The 20,887-nt window shown below is 44.7% G+C and overlaps 2 protein-coding genes and 1 long non-coding RNA gene across 6 annotated transcripts in view; 1 reads left to right on the top strand and 2 right to left on the bottom strand.

Annotated features, from left to right (window-relative positions):
* Positions 1-4,032, top strand: part of HID1 (HID1 domain containing) — a 43,418-nt gene extending 39,386 nt beyond the window's left edge. The window contains exon 19 of the mRNA XM_053375831.1: positions 1,855-4,032. Within this exon, the coding sequence (XP_053231806.1) occupies positions 1,855-1,918 (64 nt within the window). The 3' untranslated portion in view covers positions 1,919-4,032. The remainder of the gene's footprint in view (positions 1-1,854) is intronic.
* On the bottom strand, positions 3,199-7,247 carry LOC128407472 (uncharacterized). Of its 4 annotated transcripts, XR_008328813.1 has the most exons (5): positions 6,790-7,247; positions 5,510-5,619; positions 5,012-5,258; positions 3,520-4,194; positions 3,199-3,297 (listed from the first exon to the last, which is right to left on the bottom strand). It is a non-coding gene; the product is annotated as an uncharacterized LOC128407472 (long non-coding RNA). The 4 variants fall into 4 exon arrangements; XR_008328811.1 differs by lacking the exon at positions 5,510-5,619 and having other exon boundaries at positions 4,970-5,258; positions 6,790-7,245; XR_008328810.1 differs by lacking the exon at positions 5,510-5,619 and having other exon boundaries at positions 6,790-7,243.
* Positions 7,248-7,279: 32 nt separating this feature from the next.
* On the bottom strand, positions 7,280-15,793 carry OTOP3 (otopetrin 3). Its single transcript, XM_053375859.1, has 7 exons — positions 15,251-15,793; positions 14,167-14,584; positions 13,326-13,462; positions 12,242-12,300; positions 10,423-10,541; positions 8,465-9,399; positions 7,280-7,756 (listed from the first exon to the last, which is right to left on the bottom strand). The coding sequence occupies exons 2-7, from the start codon at positions 14,561-14,563 to the stop codon at positions 7,586-7,588; spliced, it is 1,818 nt and encodes a 605-aa protein (XP_053231834.1). The 5' UTR covers positions 14,564-14,584; positions 15,251-15,793; the 3' UTR covers positions 7,280-7,585.
* Positions 15,794-20,887: the final 5,094 nt, after the last annotated feature.

The following is a 20,887-nucleotide window of genomic DNA, read 5'->3' as shown; positions in this document are numbered from 1 at the left end:
CAAAACAACCCAAATTCATTTTTCTTCACTGATAGCATGTTGCTGACGAGTGGCCTGCCTTGTTTTCAGTTAAGTGGTTGGTACTAAAGGCTGCCTTCATAAGCATGAGCTGGAGTTATGCTGTGAATGTTAAATTTTGCACGAAGTAATGGATGCCAAGCCTGTCATGAGCCGTGTTGTTAGGTTCTGTACAGAGAATGACATTTCATCTTCAGTAAGATCACTTTGAAGTGTAATCAGGGTTTTATCGGCATCTGAGAGTAACGTACATTTAGTATTGAACTGGGCTTAGAATTTGAAAACAAAACGGCAATTCAAAATGATGTTTAGATATTGGAAATAAAAAGGGAGAACAATTATTCATCAGATGCACTAAATATAGTATGGAGATGTAATGGTTATATGGGGTTGCTCGTGTGTAAGTTGCCGCCGCTCTTGGCGAGGTTGCCTGGTTAAACCTTTTCCTGGCTGGACAGCCCTTCACTTCGTGGCTGTTTCAGTCGCTAGCAGCATCCGTCAGTGGGCGTTTCTTGAACTTCTTCCAGCATAAAAGTTCTTTGACGCCAAGTCTCCGCCTACTCTCCCTGCGCGGAAGTCTTCTGCGCAGGGTGGGTGTGGGCAGCGGAGGACCCGTGCTCTCCCCACTGGTCTCCGGCGAGGAGTCCTGGAGCCCCCTCTCCGATTCCCCCATCTGCCCCCCTTTCTCCCTGGTGTCACGCTGATTTCCTTCCCCAGCTGATGAGTTCCCTCTCTCCCTGCTGGGCCCTTCTCCGGCATCGCTTGGGAGCCTTGCCTCCACTCCTGGCTCTGATGTCAGTTCCCTGACAGGAGAGCATGGGGTTAAGATACAGGAAAGTAAATTTAAGAGAAAATCCATAATGGGTCATGTTACCCATTATCTTCATAATAAGCGTCTATTCAGCCCTAGGAATCTATTCAACTTTTGGTTCTGAACCTTTAAGAAATGCTGCCATTTCATTTTTTGGATCTTTTACCCTCGGGCATGGGTGCTGGACCTCTGTGTATATTTCCCCTTCTCAGCTAAAGACGGATAATTTCAGGATTTAAACAGTATATTAAAACACAGGTTGCCCATCCTGGTGGTATGGAATAGTTTAATAATACTACCATGAATGAACTTGCAGTTGCTATAACAATATCAGTAAGGAAATGGTAGACAGTTTATTATAATGTAGAAGTTATTATCTCCACCCTGCCTGGGTGGAGATAATTGTTCCAGTGTGACTTTCTGCAGGCATGGACATGGTGACAAGTAAATCTTTTCACAGTTTCTTGTACTTGCGATCTCTGTTATATGGATTACAAGTGGATCTGAGAGGTTGAAGCAGCATAGGAAGGATATACTTTTAGCCAGCTGCAGCAGTGAGTTTACACTGTACACACAAGTTATATATGTTTGGATGATCTGCATCACTTTGATTTGTTAACATTTTTCTTGAGTGTGGGTGTGGAATTTTTTTAAGGTGGGGGGGGCCTTGGAGGAGAAAGAGTTACGAAGCCTCACCACTACTGATCTTCCACAGTTCTGTTTTGTAAAAGAAAATCTTTGGCATCTTCATTTTAGAAGGATCAGAAAGCAGGTGGATGTAGAATACTTTTATACGTCTGAGACTCTGGAGAGCAGCTTCCAGTCTGAGTAGAGCATAAAAATAATGAAGAAATAGTTGGGGGAGGACATGTGACTGAGCATCACAAACAGTGTGGCCCTCAGCAACTTGTGTCTGTTGACCTCATGCGTTTGCAAATCTGTTAAAGTTTTGTGAACGTTGTAACTATCCTAGATGGGAAAACACCGGGATTTGCCTAATAAAACAAACTTCTGTCTCTCTTCAGGAATGTGGATCCCCCTATCTGGTATGACACGGATGTAAAGCTGTTTGAAATTCAGCGAGTCTAAGGAACGGGGAAGAGAGGGAGGAACTTGCCCCTGTTAAGAGGGGAACACTGGAAACAAGGATCTTGCTGTGCGCTTCTTCATCACAGCTCTTCCTTCATTTCACTGCCTGCTGAGTGATCCAAAGGACAATCACCTCCATTTACTGACCTGCCACTTTCAAGCTGAGGACCCCCCCTAAAAATCTTTCCTCACCCCCAGCTCCCAGGGAACTTTGATGGAAGAATGTGCAAGGAAAGCTTTGGGTGGTTGCACTGAAAACCAACCCGTATATCACCATGCTGTTCTTCTGCTTCTGGGTGGGGTTCTGAACCTGACTAGCTAGAGAAGCAATCTTTTCATTCCCTGGTCAGATTCAGCCTTTCAATTTAAAATATGCTGAATGTAAAGAGTGATATAAAACTGGACCAATGAAGGAAGTGCTACCGCGGAAGGTAGCTCTGTGGTTTCCCCCCCCCAAAGAATGTATCCTACCACCACTTTTATGTTGCCCACCTTGCTGGTGTTTTGCTTTATTGTAACTACCCAGGGTGGAGTAGTAGCTTTTACTAGGTGGCTGTGGGGTTCTATTTATTTAAGTCACTTCAGGTTAATCTTCTGGGTCTGGTTGTTTCTTTCCTGTCACTGAAAATGTGCTTAACTACTTTGTATTGGTGCTGTAATGTAGCATCCACATTCCTCTTCCCTCGTCCTTCCTCCCTTTTAATGGTGGATGTGTGTCTAAGATGCATCACACTGTGTTTGTTGCAGGAATTGTTTCTGGGAAAGCTGTTCTGACGTGGGACATGTGGCGAGAGGGTGGGAGGGGGTGGACCCATGCTCTTTTTCAGGGATTTAGAGAATCGTTTTGTTGTGTTTAATGATAACTGTAGGCAGTAAGACTGCTAGAATGAAGTTTAATTATTTAAGAAGCTGCGCCGTGTGGCTTCTGTTCTGGGTTGCTTAAGCTAGATTTATAGATTCAAAGTTAGCGGGGGGAAATGGGAATTTCTCCCTAGCAGAATTCATGAGGGACTGGCAAAGGCTGGTCGATAGACCACATGCCTTTGGAATGTGTCTCTGAGGAATCGACATGAATTTGAAAAGTGTTATTACAGAGGAATGTGAGTTTTCTATTTTCAGAATTTGAAATTTATGCTTAGACCTGGGTTAGCTAACATGAGTTTAATTAGTTTTGTATCTTACGATGCAAGCCAACATCCCCTTGCAAATATGGTCATGGAATGACAGGTCCATTTCTGGCTGATCACCACTTGAGTCTAAGATTCTTCAGACTCCCCAGAAGGCTCTCAAAGGGTCCAGGGGCCACCACCAGTTTGGAATCACAGTTTTTGTTCACTATGGGTAGTTCTTGCTCACTTATAGAGAATGAGAGATGTGTTCTGCAGTCAATACCTCTCTGCCAGCTTTCACCTGGCCCTTAACTGGAAGTTCTGCAATTAGGAGGCCATTTTGCTGGGTTGTTGTTGTTTTTTTTACTTACGAGTTGCTTTTCTCAAACTTCCAGGTTGTTAAAGATTTGCAACTGATGTCACAGAAATGTATGGCTACATCTGCAGAATGCAGTACCAATGTGGTTTGATTATTTTGCTCAAGAACAGAACGTATATTTTAGGTTATCCTAAACAGGATAGGGTAGGCTATCTTGGAGAGAATTGGCAAATTCTAGGTTTTATCTGGAGCTTATTCTAAATATTTAGAAGATGAAAATAGATGAAGAATTTAAAGGACAAATATCCTTTATCTCACTCCTTTCTCATTGGCAAAACTAATCTATTCATCTCACCTTCCACCTCCACTGGCAGACTGAAGTTCATACTTTCCCTGGAATGTCTTTGATTTTTCAAATGTGATTTGGTAGTGCTCTGGCAAGGGTCTGGCTGAGTGTATCACACTGTACCAGACACTGATCTGTCCCATTCCCTTTCACACAGAGATGCTTTTGTGAGCACCCCATCTTTTTATTTTGTGTCAATGTGGTTTGTTCCTTGTGAATTTATCTTGACTTTTGCATTCGTTGGTGTTGCAGGTCTGCTCTTTGTTCCATGAAAAATCAGAGTTGCACTGTAAACTATTTGCTTTACATATAGAGATAAAATTATCTTAAAACACCGCAATGGGCTTTCCTCTGTGTCTGTATCTCCAGAAGGTTTATGAGCTTGTTTGGTACTGTTTGATTTATGACGATCTGGCGTCCTTTGCAACATGTAACTTTCCATTAAAGGCATGGCTGCACAGGAGTTCCCGATTCAACACAACTGCTAAACTGGAAGCAGCACCTGGAGAGAGATGTCACAGATAAGTTCAGAGCATTTGCACAGTTCCTTGCATCGATTAACAGAAAGCCATAGGGTGAATGTAGGCTCCAACTGGGTGCCATATTTATTCAAGGATTTTTAAACTGCTTCCCAACAAATGTTTCTGAAGCAGCGTTCAACAGAAATATATTTTAAAAATTCATAAGCAACGAAATATACACAACTGTTTTTTAAAGCATATCTTTAAAATGTCAAACTGCAAAATTCTGTGTAATCCAGTATGAAATGGCTGGGTCATTTTGACTTTCTTAAAAAGATAAGAAACGTCTTTAAAAGATAAGTGTTCAGTAGCTGCTAAAAGTAAAGATGCTAAGCACACGTCTGTTCAGTGGGAGGCTGATTACTTAGAGCTACAGCCACAACACTAAAGACCTGCTTCCCAAGTTGAGATCAAATATACTTCTGGGATATTCAGAACTCTTAACAACACCCCATCAGAGGAATGCAATTGCTGAGCAAGGATATACATGGCAAGATGTCCTTCAGGTAACCTGGCCCCAGGTTGCATAGGGCTTTAAACACTGAAAGCAAACTCTTGAACTGAGCCCTATAGCATTTTGGCAGTCCGTGCAGTTCTCTTAGCGGAGGTGCTATATGCTGTTGGGAAGATGTTGCAGTTAACAGCCTGGTTGCTGCATTCTGCACTAGCTGCAGCTTTCTGGGAATCCCCCACGTGCAGTACGTTGCAGGCACCCAGTCTTGAGGTCCCTAACTCCAGTGGCCACTATGGTCTTACCAGATGAAGCTGGTAAAAGGCACTCCTAGCAACCGAGGCTACCTGTGCCTTCAGTGACAAAGAGGGATCCAGGAGCATGGCAGGACTCCATTCTTGTTCATTCAGAAGGGAGTGAAGCCCCATCTAGAGCAGGTAACTCTCCTGTTTCTTGGATGCAGGAGCCACTCACCCACAAGGCCTCCGTCTCGACAGGGTTTAAATGTAGCTTAGGGGTCCTCACCCATCCATTCCTCCACGCCTGCAACGAGCTTATGGGTTTGTCAAATTAGGGTGTGCAGAAGAAGTCCATCTGCAGAGCAATATGGGAAACCAAAAGCATTGAACATGAACATGTTCTGATAGGAATGTGGGAATTTGAATGGGATGTTTAAAATCCTGGCCAGCTTATGCAATGGATCTGTCTGAACTTAACTGTCGTAGGACAGGCCCAGCTTCCTGTGTGTATACTCCAGTCCAGGCAGCCTCCCTTGCACATACAGAGTTCTTTGTTGCAAGATCTATAACCCTTTCCCTAATTCTTCATTTAAAAAGAGGACTAACCTTCAGTAAGCTCCTTTGATGGGATCCTGTGCTTTTGCCCATGAGGATTGGGGTAATAATTAACTTTTAAGAGTGCTAATTTATCCAGCTTTTATTTCTTCTGACAGTTCCTGTTGACATAAGGCTGGGTAAAATTAACAGAGATGCAAAGTCCAAAAGCGTAAGACCTTTTGCCCCATAAGTCCAAGTGAAATCGTCTCCACACTGTTGGACAGGCATGGGAACCTAAGACCTGTGCATACTGTTTTTGCCTCTCATAACTCTTTATTATTATTATTTTTAAAAAGGACATCAAGCCCATACCTTGACCAAGAAATTGCTTGAGAGTGGTTTATTTTGCAAGAGAGTAATAAAACGAGATGTTTACAGTTCCATCTATTAGCCTTCGGCAACAAGAAGGATTTAGATAGTGCTAAAAGATGAATTGATTGCAATCCCAGGAACAGCTTTTAATCCTTTATATAATGGATCACCAGGCTGAGCCATGACCTATTATAATTTAGTGGCAGCTTTTCATTGTGTTCTACTGGCTTTTCTGTGTCCTGAACACGGGTGAAATGCAGATTGCACATGCAATAAACTTTGAACATTTAGCTAGCCATGTTAACTGCTTAATGATGTGGCTTTTCAAGGTTCGCCACAGTGCCGTCACTATTGCTACAGATCGAATGCAATTTCTTCAAAACTATACATCACATCTCTTAAAATCTATCTGTTCCCAGTTCGGTATTACTAGATAAATCATGGAAACACAATTAGACTATTGGCCCATGCTAACTTAAAAAACGTGTGATTGCATTCTGAACCCTTTATACTCCTTGTCTTATTCCATCATGTCCTGGGGACGTCCTCTAAACAAGGCTTTCTAGTGGGAATGGGACAACTATTGAGGCTATGTGAGTATCCTGAGGGTCCTTTGTCCCTTTCCACACCCCCTAAAGTCCTATAAATTGTTGTAAACCCCTGACAATAAAAGTTTAATAGCCCAGTGTCAGCAGAGATCAAAACTCAAATCATTCGCTCAAATACTGTACAGTAGTTACTTTGAAGACAATATTGGAAAACTGGTGTTACAGATTTTCTTGCTCCTTTTCTGCTTGATGCCAGGTTATGTTTCAGTCTTCCTGAGCATTACTACTTGCGCTATATGCCTATTGAGGCAACACGAAGGACAAAACTCCAGAAGCATCTCTGGAATTGCCAGACATGCATCAAATTCAGACATTGCGGTTTGTTAACTCTTTAGATATGGATGGGTGTTAACACGAGTATTCGCCTACCGTGTCCTTTTCAAAATGCCTCTGGCGACCTGCTTCTCAGTCTCTGAAGGCTGGTTCTTGCACCCCAAAGGATTGACATATTCATGGAAGGTGATGGTTTTGCCCAAGGGATTGTTGGGCCCAGCTCAGTTCCCACATCTTCCAAGTCTTGTGTTTCTCATTAATGGTTGTTTAGCATAATTGTAGGGACACGGGTGGCACTGTGGGCTAAACCACAGAGCCTAGGACTTGCCAATCAGAAGTTTGGTGGTTCGAATCCCCGCGACGGGGTGAGCTCCTGTTGCTCGGTCCCTGCTCCTGCCAACCTAGCAGTTCGAAAGCACGTCAAAGTGCAAGTAGATACATAGGTACCGCTCTGGCGGGAAGGTAAATGGTGTTTACGTGCCCCGCTCTGGTTTGCCAGAAGCGGCTTAGTCATGCTGGCCACATGACCCAGAAGCTGTACGCCGGCTCCCTCGGCCAATAAACCGAGATGAGCACCGGTCACAACTTGACCTTGTGGTCAGGGGTCCCTTTACCTTACTAGCATAATTGTAATTAGAGATTATAATGTACACAGAATGTGTCAGTTCTGTAATAATCTGTTATGGGATGTGCATTCTCCCATGACATAGTAGGCTAAGTACCAAGAAGGTTAAATTTACTTTGATTCCCCCACCCCAGTGTCGTAAACTGTTCAAACTGTAGCCACAATTTCCACTTTTTAATGTCATATTCTCATAACAGTTACTGGTTTCCATAAATATTTCAGTGAAGTTTTCACTCTGCTGTCCATGTATGAAGGCTTGAGTTGAGTTCAAGCAGATCGGTACACCTCCAGAAGATCGCCAACGGAATGCATCCTGTAGAACACACCCAAGGGAAGCCCGAAATTGACAATAACAAACCAGGTAGAGTAGCCATAAAATGATTTCTCTATTCCATTCTCAAACACCGGATGCGCTCCAAATGATGGCATGATCCATAACTGAAAAGGGGTGTGAAAAGAGCAAAAACCAGAGAATGTTTGTCAGTCGAAGCTCAGGGAAGGGGGACAGTTAATATAGAGATACCTCAAGGTATTTTTTGCCTTTGATTTAGGCCCCCACTTCCTGTTCCTCCTTTTCCAGTGACCTGAAAATCAAAGCAACCTTGGTTCCATGTGCTAGGGTTGTCTCCGGCTGCTAGTGTGATCCCATATACAAAGGTCTATCAATCCTCTTGTTTTCTTGCCCCCCACCCACCAAGTACTGTTTTTCCTAGAAAGAGATGCCGGAGCTCACCATGAACTTCTCCCTCATTCTCTTAGAATGGCAATGATGCCCACCTGAAAGGTGCCAGAGCTGAGCTCCAGCTGAAAAAAAAGCCCTGCCCTGACCCTTATATTAAGGATGAGCAAACCGTGTTCTCATGCATTGCAGATTTTAGAAGAGATGTTTCATGGGTGCCCTGGGAGGCACTAACAAGCACAGTGGTGTCCACAGATGGTGTGTTGGCAAACTCTGCCCTAACTAATATTAACTGCTTGTGGCTTTGAGAATTGTCTTTGTCTCAAAGTAAGAGGGAAAAGTGAGGGCTGGTGGCAGCATACCTCAAGTTTAGAGATGGGAGCTACTCGTGTTCCTGGGCAGGCTTTGGGGCTCTTCACTACAATCCGCACCTCAGTTTTCTATATGCACTGAAGTCAAGCACTTACTATGATGTTGCACATGATCAAGAAGCTAGAGATCTCTTTCAGAGCTTTCCTCTTCCAGTTCAAATGGCTGTAGGTCTGGATGTAGGTCTGTGAAGCTTTGCGGATGTCCTGCCTTCTCTCTGGGTTGCAAACTTTTGGGACGCTAGCATGTTCGCATTTCTCCCCTTCATTGGGATCTGCCTCCTTGTTGGCTGCTGATGAGACAGGTTCTCGACAGCCAGGGGATGCAATCATGTCTTCACTGGGTGGGCTCTGGGTTGAGGTAGAGCCATTCCCGGAATGTTCAGCTTGGCTGTGAGCTTCATTTGCTGGCAGTGGCTGTCTATGGAGCCCCTCAATAATGAAGATGTTCTGAGTGATGTGCTGAATGATGAGGCTCACCGAATAGGCTAGGATGATGCTGTTCAACAAATCCGTTGGGTCTGTGGCCACAATGGCCACAATGGAAAAGTAAGAGATGCCGATCTGGCCTAAGGCTGCTCCCATGAGCAGTATCACATCGAGGCTTCGTGTTGGGTTTTTTAGCGTGTCCAGCTCCCTCTCTTCTAAGCCATGGGTGATGGTTCCAATTAAGGCTCCTAGTGTCATCACAGGCAACAAAACAATGTAGTAGGAATAATAGAGAATGAATGCCTGATGGCTCGGGGAGGAGCTGGTGGCTTGGACCTGATACATCATGAAAATGCAGATGCCAGCGATCACTGCGAAGATGCCCAGCAGCGGCCCAAAAATGACCCCATGTGGTTTGAATCTGGGCTTGGCACAAGTACTATGGTGCTGAGCTATGCGCCGGCCCACGTTCTTCCACATGACATAAAGCATGGAGCAGCAGATCAGGCAGTATTCTGTGTTGAAGGGGTACAGCAAAATATAGCCATTCTGGAAGACCTTGCAGCCTGTTTTGTTGGAGCACCTGCAGGAGCTGGTCCCATTGCCTGGAATAAGATGGGGAGAATGGCAGGATGTTATTAGAAAACTTCTATGAAGTTTGCACATGAAAAGGTGCTGGAATCAAATGCTGATACTCAACCTGCATGGGGCGATTCTGTCTTAACCCATCAGTATTGGCACACATTTCTTTTTGAAAGGCACATGACTCTATTTCTGTTCTTGGCTCATTGTGAATTACTCCTGATTGCAGCTCTGTGTGTTTTCTGCTCTTGTCTGTTTAATACTGGCATTTTAAGTTATCAGGACAGGCACAGACCAAGTAATCCAGTGATTAGACTACAGTTTGTCACATTACAAGGAAACTGGACATATCTGGAGCCACCAATCACAGTACTACTGTTGGACCATTCTCCCTTCTTTCCTACTCATTGAGGTATAGGACTGGAACTCTAAATTCTGCAATATAGTTGGGAAAGGAGGCATCAGATTGACTGGGTTTCTATTCCTCATATAGGTCTACAACAGGCATGGCCAAACTTGGCCCTCCAGCTGTTTTGGAACTACAACTCCCATCATCCCTAGCTAACAGAACCAGTGGTCAGGGATGTTGGGAATTGTAGTCCCAAAACAGCTGGAGGGCCAAATTTGGCCATCACTGGTCTACAAGAAGCTGGACCTCTCCACCGCCAAAATAGTTTTGCATCTAGAAAACCATTTGTAATGTTATATTCATGTTCTGCTTTTAGGCTTGGCTACGTTGAAAACAGGATGCTGGACTATAAATGATCCATCAGGGCTCACTTAATTTCAGTGAGCAAATAACCCACCCTCCTTTCCGATCACCTAAGCTATCAATAGAGTTCATAACCTACCGGTAGGTTAGCATCTTATTGCATGTGATGTCTTCACAATCACAGTTTGTTTGTGTGGAAATGTGCAAAGCTTTTTGCTCACCTGGCATGTTCTCCATTCTACTTCTCTACCCTTTTTAAGAAGTTGAAGAATGTATCTTGTTTTTGGATCTCTTGCCCACTTTAAAATAAAATAAAATAGAGAATGAACCTTGCCTTCATATCTCTGCATGGTATTGTTTTGTTCTGATTCAATTTCCTTGTGAACTGAGTCATCGGTCACTGCTAAGAGCCACAGCAAGAGGTTAATGGCTAAGGTCAGCATTAGCCCACATCTGTCAAAAAAGAAACACATATTTATAGTCTTCTGACATCGGTCTTTTATTAATGAAGCTGTATTCTACCTGTTCTCACAGTACTGGTATTCAGTTCTCTTGTTGGTAACTGAATGGGGAACTTGACTGACCTTTCCGTGTTTCAGTTAGCATAGCAAAGTTAAGGGCTCATCCACACTCTCGCTTGCCCCATGCCCAGATAGCACAGGTCCAATGGATTTTGGCTTTTCCCAGGAAAACCCGCTCTCTATAGCTGAATCGGAGCAAACTTCAATCTGTGGAAAGACCAATTGATGTTTTCTCTGATTCAGTGGTAAAGAGCAGAGTTTACCTGGGGAAAATTGGCAGGACAAACGGCTGTGTGAAAGTCCTTAGTTGTGTGGCTAACGCAATCCAGCTCCATTATCCTGTTCCAGTTGTGGAGTTTGGCATCAGGAGCAGAGATCAGCACCCTGAGGGCTTCCTCTTTCATTAATGAAAAAGGTTCCTACCTAGCCTGCAAAGCTGCAGAATAAACTTTGAATGTAAAAGGTGTTTGTGAGTGAGAGAATGAGTAGGCGAGGGAAAGGAGGGCTATCACAAGAGAAACAACCTAAACACCTTAATGCCATTTCCTTGAATCAACTTCTGATCATAAAACTTCAGTAAATACAGTTTGGGCTGCAGACAACTAAGTTCTACTCAACATAAAGGTAAAGGGACCCCTGACCATTAGGTCCAGTCGTGACCGACTCTGGGTTGCGGCGCTCATCTCGCTTTATTGGCCGAGGGAGCTGGCGTACAGCTTCCGGGTCATGTGGCCAGCATTACTAAGCCGCTTCTGGAGAACCAGAGCAGCACACGGAAACACCGTTTACCTTCCCACCGGAGCGGTACCTATTTATCTATTTGCACTTTTACTTGCTTTCAAACTGCTAGGTTGGCAGGAGCAGGGACCGAGCAACGGGAGCTCACCCCGTTGCGGGGATTCGAACCGCCAAGCTTCTGATCAGCAAGTCCTAGGCTCTGTGGTTTAACCCACAGTGCCTCCCACGTCCCCCTACTCAACGTAGACCCATTGAAATGACCAACCCTTAGTTATGCCTATTAACTGCTGTGGGTCTACCCTTAGTAGGGCAACAACTGGATGCAATCTTATATAACTAGTGCTAGATTCTGCATAGCAAAAGCCTGTTGGATCAGGCCAGTGACCTATTTGGTCCAGCACTCTATTCTCACAAGGGCCAGCCAGAAGCTTATTGAATACCAGTTGCCCCAAAGCAGGACTTGAGTGTCAGTCTCCCCACTTGCGATTCCCGGCAACTGGTATTCAGAGGCCTACTCTAATGGTAGAGTTAGAATACAGCCATTGTGGCTAGTGGCCACTTATTGTCCACGAATTGGTCTAATCCTCTTTTGAAACCATCTCAGTTGCTGGCCATTGCTACCAACAGGAGCAAATCCCATAGTTTAGCTATGTGTTGTGTGACAAAGTACTTAATTTTGTTAAGGGTGGGGAATTGGTGGCCCTATGAGATGCTGTTCTCTCAACTCACATCATCCCTGACCATTGGCCTTGTTGGCTGTTGGTGCTGATGAGAGTTGGGGCCATAACACCTGATAGGCCACAGGTTCTTTGCCTCTGTTATGAAGTGAGCCCCCACTGCTCCTGTTTCACCATTACGATTTGTAAAGGTTTCATGCTGCTTCTGTTTTGCTACCTGGTGAAGTTGTGGTGAACCTGGGTGCAGTCCTTTGCATGGCACCATATAAAGTAAGTCTGAAATCAATGCAGAGAGGAAAATTAGTGTGGCAGCAAGAATGAAAACAGTTTTGTACAGATAGCCAACATGTAAAAACCACTTAAAGGCTTTCTTACAATCAAGCAGTATATACCGTATTTTTTCATCCCCATGTATAAGACGCCCCCTATTTTGGGGGAATCCAAATTAAGAAAACACCCCTCAGCACTACCCATGTATAAGATGAGCCCCAATTTTTAACCTAATTTTTTGGTTAAAAAAACCTAGTCATAAACAGAAAAATACAGTAAATCTTGTTAGATAAATTAAGCATGTTGCTTGTATTTTTGTACAGGTAATTGGGGCACAATACTTTCCTTGCCCTGGGCACTGGCAATTCAAGCTATGCCACTGGGAGGGAGTGGGCCATTTGTTCTGTGTTCGGCTACAGATACTTGAATGTAACCTTTTTAGCATTTGAACATCTCCTGAGATGTAACCAAATTCTACACTATGGGTCCTGAGATCTAGGAGCAAGTTTTTGTCTATATGTGGATAATTTTCGAACTGCTCCAATTTTTGTCTGTTACTTAGAATTACCAAGCAATGCCAAGTACAAGGCTGCTAGTACTTAATATAAAACTGCAGTTTTGAAGGGCACTTTTGTGGTTTTCCCCTCCCTCCCTGTGTGTTGTAACTTTGCAACTTTGTGTTTTGCCTGTCTGCCCTCTTCCCACTTTGGGAGTCTCCTGTTTGCTGCAGTGGATAAAATGTGAAAGGACCAGATTGGAAATGGGAGAAATGGCAGCTGGTCCCCCACCCCCACCCCGCTCCTGCAAATCTGAAGGTCTGGGGGAAAACTCAGGAGTTGAAGGCAAGCAACCCTCTGTGTGTTTGTTTGTTTGTGTGTGTTTGTGTGTGCGTGCGCACACGTGTGCACACACACAACTCTTAGAATGGCAGCATATAATATTGTGTTTATACAATATGTTGATACCAATGATAAAAATGAGCTCTTTTGTTAGCAAAGAGGCTGGGCTGTAGCAAAAGCAGGAGCTAATACCTGAATGCAGATGAAGAGGATTCCTATGGATGGGAACAAAAGGGCCACCTGGGATTTACATTGAATATGGATAATGTTGTACCCAATCCGGAACATGTGCAGGAGGACACTGCAAGCGCCAAACAGGATTAGAGAACCTGTATGAACACACAAACCAACCATATTTTGTCAAGAGCTAGCTAATAAGAGCAGTCAACCTGCGAGGTGGGGGGGGGGGTCCTGTTTCAGCCTGAGCACCGCATTCCCTTCTGGGCAACCAGTGATGGGTGGGGGACGGAGGCAAAAGTGGGTGGAGCATTGAACGCAGATTTTACCTTTGTACAGGTAGCTGCTTTCTATATACACATTCCTCTCCCTTGCTTGTCTAGTTAGGAGGTAGACATGAGCAGAGTTAAAGGATGCATTGCGGCCAGGAAAAACCCACTTGTAGTGTGTGACCTGGGGAGAGTTCCAAGGGCCAGAGAGAAGGACAGGGAGGGCCACATCTGGCTTCTGAACCTGAGATCTCCCACCCCTGGTATTAAATAAAAGCACCCTTAAAAAAACCAAGCACAGTGCAAAAGGGAATGCACCAACAAGGTGTGCGAATGTCCCCAGAGTTTGTAGTATGTGTCTTTTTTTTAATCTGTACTTCTTAGGCTGCCTAAAAACAATTAGTGAACCATCTCTTCTAGAGCTTCCATAGCCCACCATTAAGGTTTCCCCCAAGATGTGACACCGCCCACCTGAGAAAACAGGTACTTGGGCCTATTAACCAGGTAGGTGCCCTAGGGGCTATGCTTGGATCCTGGTATGTGAAGTCCTCTAGACACCATTTGGAGATGGTGGCAGCACTGCTTACCTTTAACCCACATGGGCCCTGCATGGGCATCCCGGTACAAGATAGCGTGTGGCTTCCTCCTGGTGAACAATAAATAGCTTGCCATCCAGCCTAAGGCCAGGACCTTGAGGATGGAGAGGAAGATCCAGACGTCTTCCAGCGTAATGACCACCTTGTTGAAAATCATGCTGCAGATGAAGGCACTGCCCAGGAACACCACGTTCATGGCCATCAGTCCTGAGAAAAGCCGCCCGGCCTTCTGGGCCTGCTTGTCGCGGAGGAGCAAGGAAGAGCAATGGCGGTGTAGCCACGACTTCTCGTAGTTGATCTTCCAGCCCTCTGGGTTGGGGGAAGCAGTCTCATCTTCTCCAGCTTCCTGGGGATGGTGTCTCTGATGCGCTGTTGCTTTGATATCCATGGCTGGATGATGCTTTGGCTGCTGGGTAGGAAGAGTTTGCTTTTAAACCCCCTAGACATTTAACAAAGGTTGGGTCATTGACACCATAAGTGCAGGACCAAGAGGTGGTTGTTGGACTAGACTTGACCAAGTCTTTACTCCAAAGGAAGCTGCAGGTGCTAGTGGGATAGGTTTGGGGTGCTTCGTATGAAGCTGTCTAACACTAAGATCAGCCGTCTACCTCCCCCGGCATTGTCTATACCAGATGTTGGAAACCTCTTTGATCCTGAGAACTATTTCCTCAGGGGCAACCTTCTAGATTATGATTTGCAGGCACAGCTTTTCTTATTCTTTGTGACTATGAAAGGTAAATGAATTCTATCCTCTGCGAAATCTCTCCCCCCCTGGTTTCCTGTTTCTCTTAAACCCCAAATCCTTAAAAACAAATCAGCATTGGTCATTTAACATGCTGCCATTATTTTCCGACTTAAACACACCATGACGGGTTTTATCGGTTTAATGTGTCCTCATTGGAAACCGCCCAATTCCATTTCAAAAGGAATGTTTAAAATGCATCCATCTTCTTGTCACCAAGCCCCCAGAGCCACAATGTTTCTGGGATCCCTGATCAACCCTAAATCAAATCCCCAGCAAAGAAGGGAAGATCTAGAAAATGCAGTTTAAGGAGTGTGACTTCACACTTCTTACCTCGCACTTGATCACTGGCAGCTTCAGCAGGAAAACTGGAATAGTGGGAAACTGTCTTATCCTACATCTTCCAGGGAAACATAACTAGAAACAGGTAGTAGTAGTAGTAGTAGTAGTAAAAGGCATTCCTTCTCTGGGGCTGCGAAGCCCTTTCCTCTCAGAAGGACCGAGAAATAGTCACAGGCAAGCCTAGCTGCCAATAAAAAGTGTAGTTTGCATTGATTTTTTCCCCTTGTTTACTTTGGGGATAGTCGTGTCATTATATTAATTACCAGGCTGAGAGGTTCATTAGAGCTGGAGAGTCCAACCAATGGGATCCAACCACCCTCATGTACACCTGCCTGGTCAGCTCACGTCAACAGTTTAAGTCTGCAGCACAGGATGTGCCGAGTGCAAAACCACAGAGCTCCATGACTAATGCCGCCTAGGCTGCAATTTGAGAGGAATCCAGGGTGCGAGAAATGGGCCCATTCCAGGCTAACTGGATCTCCTGAAGTTTAATCGCTGTGGACTGCTACATGATCTGAATCTCTGGCCCATGTTCTTCAGAGGTTCAGAAGCTCTCCCTTTGTCATCTTGGACTCTTGTTTATTTTCTGTACAGTGGTACCTCAGGTTACATATGCTTCAGGTTACAGACTCTGCTAACCCAGAAATAGTACCTCGGGTTAAGAACTTTGCTTCAGGATGAGAACAGAAATCGTGCTCCGGCGGCATGGCAGCGGCGGGAGGCCCCATTAGCTAAAGTGGTGCTTCAGGTTAAGAACAGTTTCAGGTTAAGAACGAACCTCTGGAACAAATTAAGTACTTAACCCGAGGTGCCACTGTAATCCCTTTGAGGAAAGGTTGCTTGACCAGAACAATGGCAGATTTGCAATTAGATTAAGGAAGGTATCACCATAAGACATGGCTATTGGTAAAGATGGAGCAAGGATCAATCAGGGTTTGATTTCTTGACATGCATTGGGACAGGAGGGGAAGGAGGCAGTGGCAGGTGCTCTCCCAATGTCCTAGCAGAGCGTCCTTGTTATGAAGGCTGAAGCTTCATCTGCAGTATGCATTTTAAGCAGTATTGCAGGCCAGGGAATGGCTGGGCACCACAGAGGGGTGGGCGTTGGGAGCAGGGGAGTTGGAGGCTGGTTTGGAAGAAGGGATCCATGACCTGGGGGGAATCTGTAACAGCCAGGAGATGGGAGTCAGAGGCAGGAGAAGCGGCAGGATAGGGGAGTAAAGATCAGGTGCAGGAGGTGGGAGAGGGAGGTCAGGCTGCTGTAGAGTCAAGGCCTTCCACACCTCCTGCCCCCAATGTCTGCTGCTCCACTGTCTCCCAGGACCAGAGCAGGATTGAAAAGGGAGAAGCTGAAGGTTACATGCGGGTGGAGTCTTTGCCTGCTTGCACACAGCAATGTGTCAATAAAAAATCAGGTCATAGGAAGTTTATGTAAAGCATCAAGATTTGTTCAAGCGGGTTGCATAGATGCTATCATATTACAGAATATAATACGCATAGGACACTCCAGTATGCATCACTTCAAGCTGCTCTCACCCACAGATAAATGCCCCAATGATGTTTTGTCAATGAAATCACCTTTTCTGCGGTGAGTTTTTGTCTGTTTGCAGAAAACTTTCCCCCCAGTTCTTAGACTCAATAGTCTCCAGCTTTGGAGGTGATTTGAGTGGTGACCAGGGGCGGAGCTTTGTCAGTGATGGTTATCCAGTTAGGTCCCTAAATACATTTGTTTGTGTTTATTCTCTTTAAGCACAAGTGAAAGTCGTTTTGTTTAACCAAGTTTTAGCATGAGCAGGGGTAAGCTACAGAGAAGCAGGCAGAGGGCCTTCTGGGTAGTGGCACCGTCCCTGTGGAATGCCCTTCCATCAGATGACAAGGAGATGAGTAACTATATAACCTTTAGAAGACATCTGAAGACTGCCCCATATAGGGAAACTTTTTAGGGTTTAATGTTTTATTTTGTTTTTATATGTGTTGGAAGCCTCCCAGAGTGACTGGGGCAACCTGGTCAGATGGGCGGGATACAAATACTATTGTTGTTGTTGTTTGTTTAGTATTATTATTATTGCATTTGAGGAGGACACAGGACAGCACCAGAGAGGGGTGTGACTTGGGAATGGGAGGGTTTGAGGGCTACATATGGTCCTTGGGTCTGAGATTCCTCACCCATGTTTTAGCAGTTTTAGTTTGACTGGATTTTGCTATATTACGACACTACCGCTTATGCTCTCCTTTGTAATTCTGTTAATATTGCCTTTATTTGATAGCAACATTGTTTTAAAAAACGGTTTCAAAAGCCACGTTGGGGACCAAAGAGACTCCAGCCCAGGAGCTGCCTGGTTCAAGCCTTGTTCAAAGGTAAGTCCTGGCAGACACTGTTAGGTAGCAGAAATCGGTGACATCTTTGAGACACCCCCCCCAAACATGGTCATATTGCTAAGGGTGGCACACAGCACACTGGTGAGCATTTGCCTCTCATTTTCCCAAGCACGCTGGCCTTCTTGCACCTGTTTGCTGGGCAATTGTAACTGCAAGACCCCTGAGGCTGCTGCATCTTCTTCTGCAACTGAAACATAAAGCAAACGCACACATGCTGCACCCTCTCAGAGTGAAGAACTTGGGGAAGACAGCTTGTGCAGTTCTTGTGTTGTCTAACAACGCTGACACATCATGAGCAGCTAAAGTATGAGAGCTTTCTTATCATTGCCCATTAGCAAGATTAGAGCCATTGTTAAGTAATTAGACAGTGAAAAGTCTTGGCTTTTGTGTTGGCCTTGGTTCAGTCACCAACGACTAATGAGGCCGCTTAACACACCTGCTGCATTTACAACATGGCAACTTTTCTGCACGGCTGGCCTGAAGCAGAACAACAAATGTCACTCCCCACACCGACCCCAAAAGTTAGGTACTGGCTAAGTTATTTTGGCATCTGAGGCAAAAAAAGTTCAAACGTACCTCTCTCTGGCAGTATACATATAACAATGCAGTTAAACTTCTTACAATTTGTTGGCTTTTTGTGGCAATCCAAAATTAGGGACCTGAGGGCCACCTCATGTTGTCTAATGGTAGAGCTGGTCGTGTGGGGCCTTTCTGTAAGCATAAATGTAGAGTGGTACCTCATGTTAAGAACTTAATTCGTTCTAGAGGTCTGTTCTTAACCTGAAACTGTTCTTAACCTGGGGTACCACTTTAGCTAATGGGGCCTCCTGCTGCCACCGCGCAATTTCTGTTCTCATCCTGAGGTAAAGTTCTTAACCCAAGGTACTATTTCTGGGTTAGCGGAGTCTGTAACCTGAAGCGTCTGTAACCTGAAGTGTATGTAACCCGAGGTATCACTGTATTTGTGTTTGTGTAGACATGAGCTGCTCCCCTGCCAGCTCCTAGGCCCCCACTCATTTGCCCGTAAACTGAGGCAGGAATGAATACACCTTGGTTACAGCTTCATACCAATGGGTGGGCATTAAATTAGCTGCTGCTGGCACCACTAAATATCTCACAACTTGCAAAGCCCAAATGCGACATGTTAGCCCAAATGAAAAGGTGTTGTGAATGCTTCTGAAATAATACCACCCAAGTGTGCCTGTGGATAGCAGTGTGCTACAAAGGAACTATTTGAGATGCTCTTCTTAGGTAAAATTCATGGCAGGGCAAAGGGAAATGGCCTGTCTGTTAATCATGTTGGATCTTGAAAAATTTATAGGCTGCGAGCAGCCCTGAAATGTACACAGAACACCACTAGCAGCTACACAAGGGCAGCCTCTGCAAACATGATGCCACTCTCCGGAGGTTTTGGACTAGAATTGACTGCTCTCGCTGGCACTAGTGGGGGTTTTTTGGTCAAAAACATCTGGAAGGCACCAGGTTGGCAAACACTGCGCTAGCGCCTCCTGCAAACAAAATGGCATGTAAGGACCAACAGCAAACAGTGTGTTTAACTGTGTCCTTTAAAAACCACCTGCTTAGTTCTTTTTCTAAACTCTTACTCCCCATCTTTCCATTGAAACTCTCACTATGAGGTAAACAATAGATATTTGTAAAAATGCTTGATTTAAAAAAAGACTTCAGAGATCAAAAGAAGACAGCCAATAAAAATTACGCAGTAACTGGGCAGGTAGAATTCAGGAGGTGAAAGAGACCAATCTTTGCAAGCTGAGAGAGGGCCGCTAGGCATGAAGCTAAGCAGGCCTCCCTCAGAAGGAAATTCCAAAATCTAGGTGAAACTCTACAGAATGCTCTCTCCTGCATGCCAGCCAAATGCAACTCGGTTGTCTCTTTACAGATGCTTGAGGGAAGCAGGGGTTAACTTCAGAAAACAAAATCGGGTTTCATTGTATATTTGACAATATAACCAAGATTTAGATAATGAACTATGGTTCACACAGCCCATGGCTATGTATGTCTGCAGGGGCCAGGGGCGTAGCATGGGACAGGGCAAAGGGACCATGGCCCTGGGCATGGATTTTTGAGGGGCTGCGAAGCTGTTTTGGTGATTTCTTCTCAGCAGCCTCAATGCCCTATCCTAGGGTGTGTTCACATTAGCACCTTAAAGTGCTTTCCCCTTGATAGGACGGGATGCCTTTAACCTGTGCAAGACTGTTCACACCTTGACTAAAGGTGAATTAGGAGTGGCTTAATGGTTCCAATCAGTGTGAAACTGGTTTGAGAAACAATGCATTAAACAATGGGCTCTCATAATGAAATACAGGATCCATATGCATGATGGGTAATGTAGTGTGAACATGGATTAAAATCCCAGCACTCCCAACAAAGTGAGTGCACATTAAACGGGAATGTGAATGCAGCCCCACATAGCCCCATATCTGAAACCTAAGAGAGGTGTTGGAGGGCATGTAAATCCCTACAGTGGGAACCTTCCTTCTATTAACTTATGCTGACTCTTAGGATTCTAGCTAAAATATTTTTACTACTGCACAAAAATGTTTCTTTCCCCCAACTGTATCCATGGAAATGTAGACTCCAAACTTCTAAATGACTTTTGGTATCTGACACAGTAAATCAGCTCAAACCCCAACCCAACCTTCTCCCTCTGCATTGATCCTTAAGGCATATCAAAAGAAGAGAATAAACTCACCCAAATCAAACATGATTTTCATTTATTTGTACATTTTAGATTTTTCAACACCCGCCCTCCATGTTTTAAGCAGCAAAAGACATTTCTTTCCATTGTGAATACAGTTTCATGGTTTTTTAAAATCCTGGCAGTGCATGTAGGTGTGTACCTAGTAAATCTGGATCTACAAACATTTGGGGGGAATGGAATCAGCTGACGGAACCATCACCTCTACTCTCCATCTTAATGTTGCAGCTGTGGCTTCCAGTGGAAGAACGTCACTAAACCATGGCATAGATTTAGATAGGCTAAATTTTAACGACAAGTGTACGAGTGTCTATCTGGGCTGCTTACATGTTGACAGTCATTCAAAATTCATGTGGGCGGGGATGCTTGAATAACAACCGGAAAAGAGCAGGGATATTCTAACTGAATGAGCCTCAAGACTTTCCATTGAAAGAATATTCCCTGTATAGTGTCTATGAAGGATTTGTAACATATATGATGGCCCTAGCCAATATGGAAGAGCATCTTGAGCAGGTTAGGCTTTCCAAAGC

The sequence above is a fragment of the Podarcis raffonei genome, chromosome 2, assembly GCF_027172205.1.
Source record: "Podarcis raffonei isolate rPodRaf1 chromosome 2, rPodRaf1.pri, whole genome shotgun sequence".
Classification (NCBI taxonomy): Eukaryota; Metazoa; Chordata; class Lepidosauria; order Squamata; family Lacertidae; genus Podarcis; species Podarcis raffonei.
Note: the sequence above shows the minus strand (reverse complement) of the source record. Positions and strands in the feature narration are given on the sequence as shown.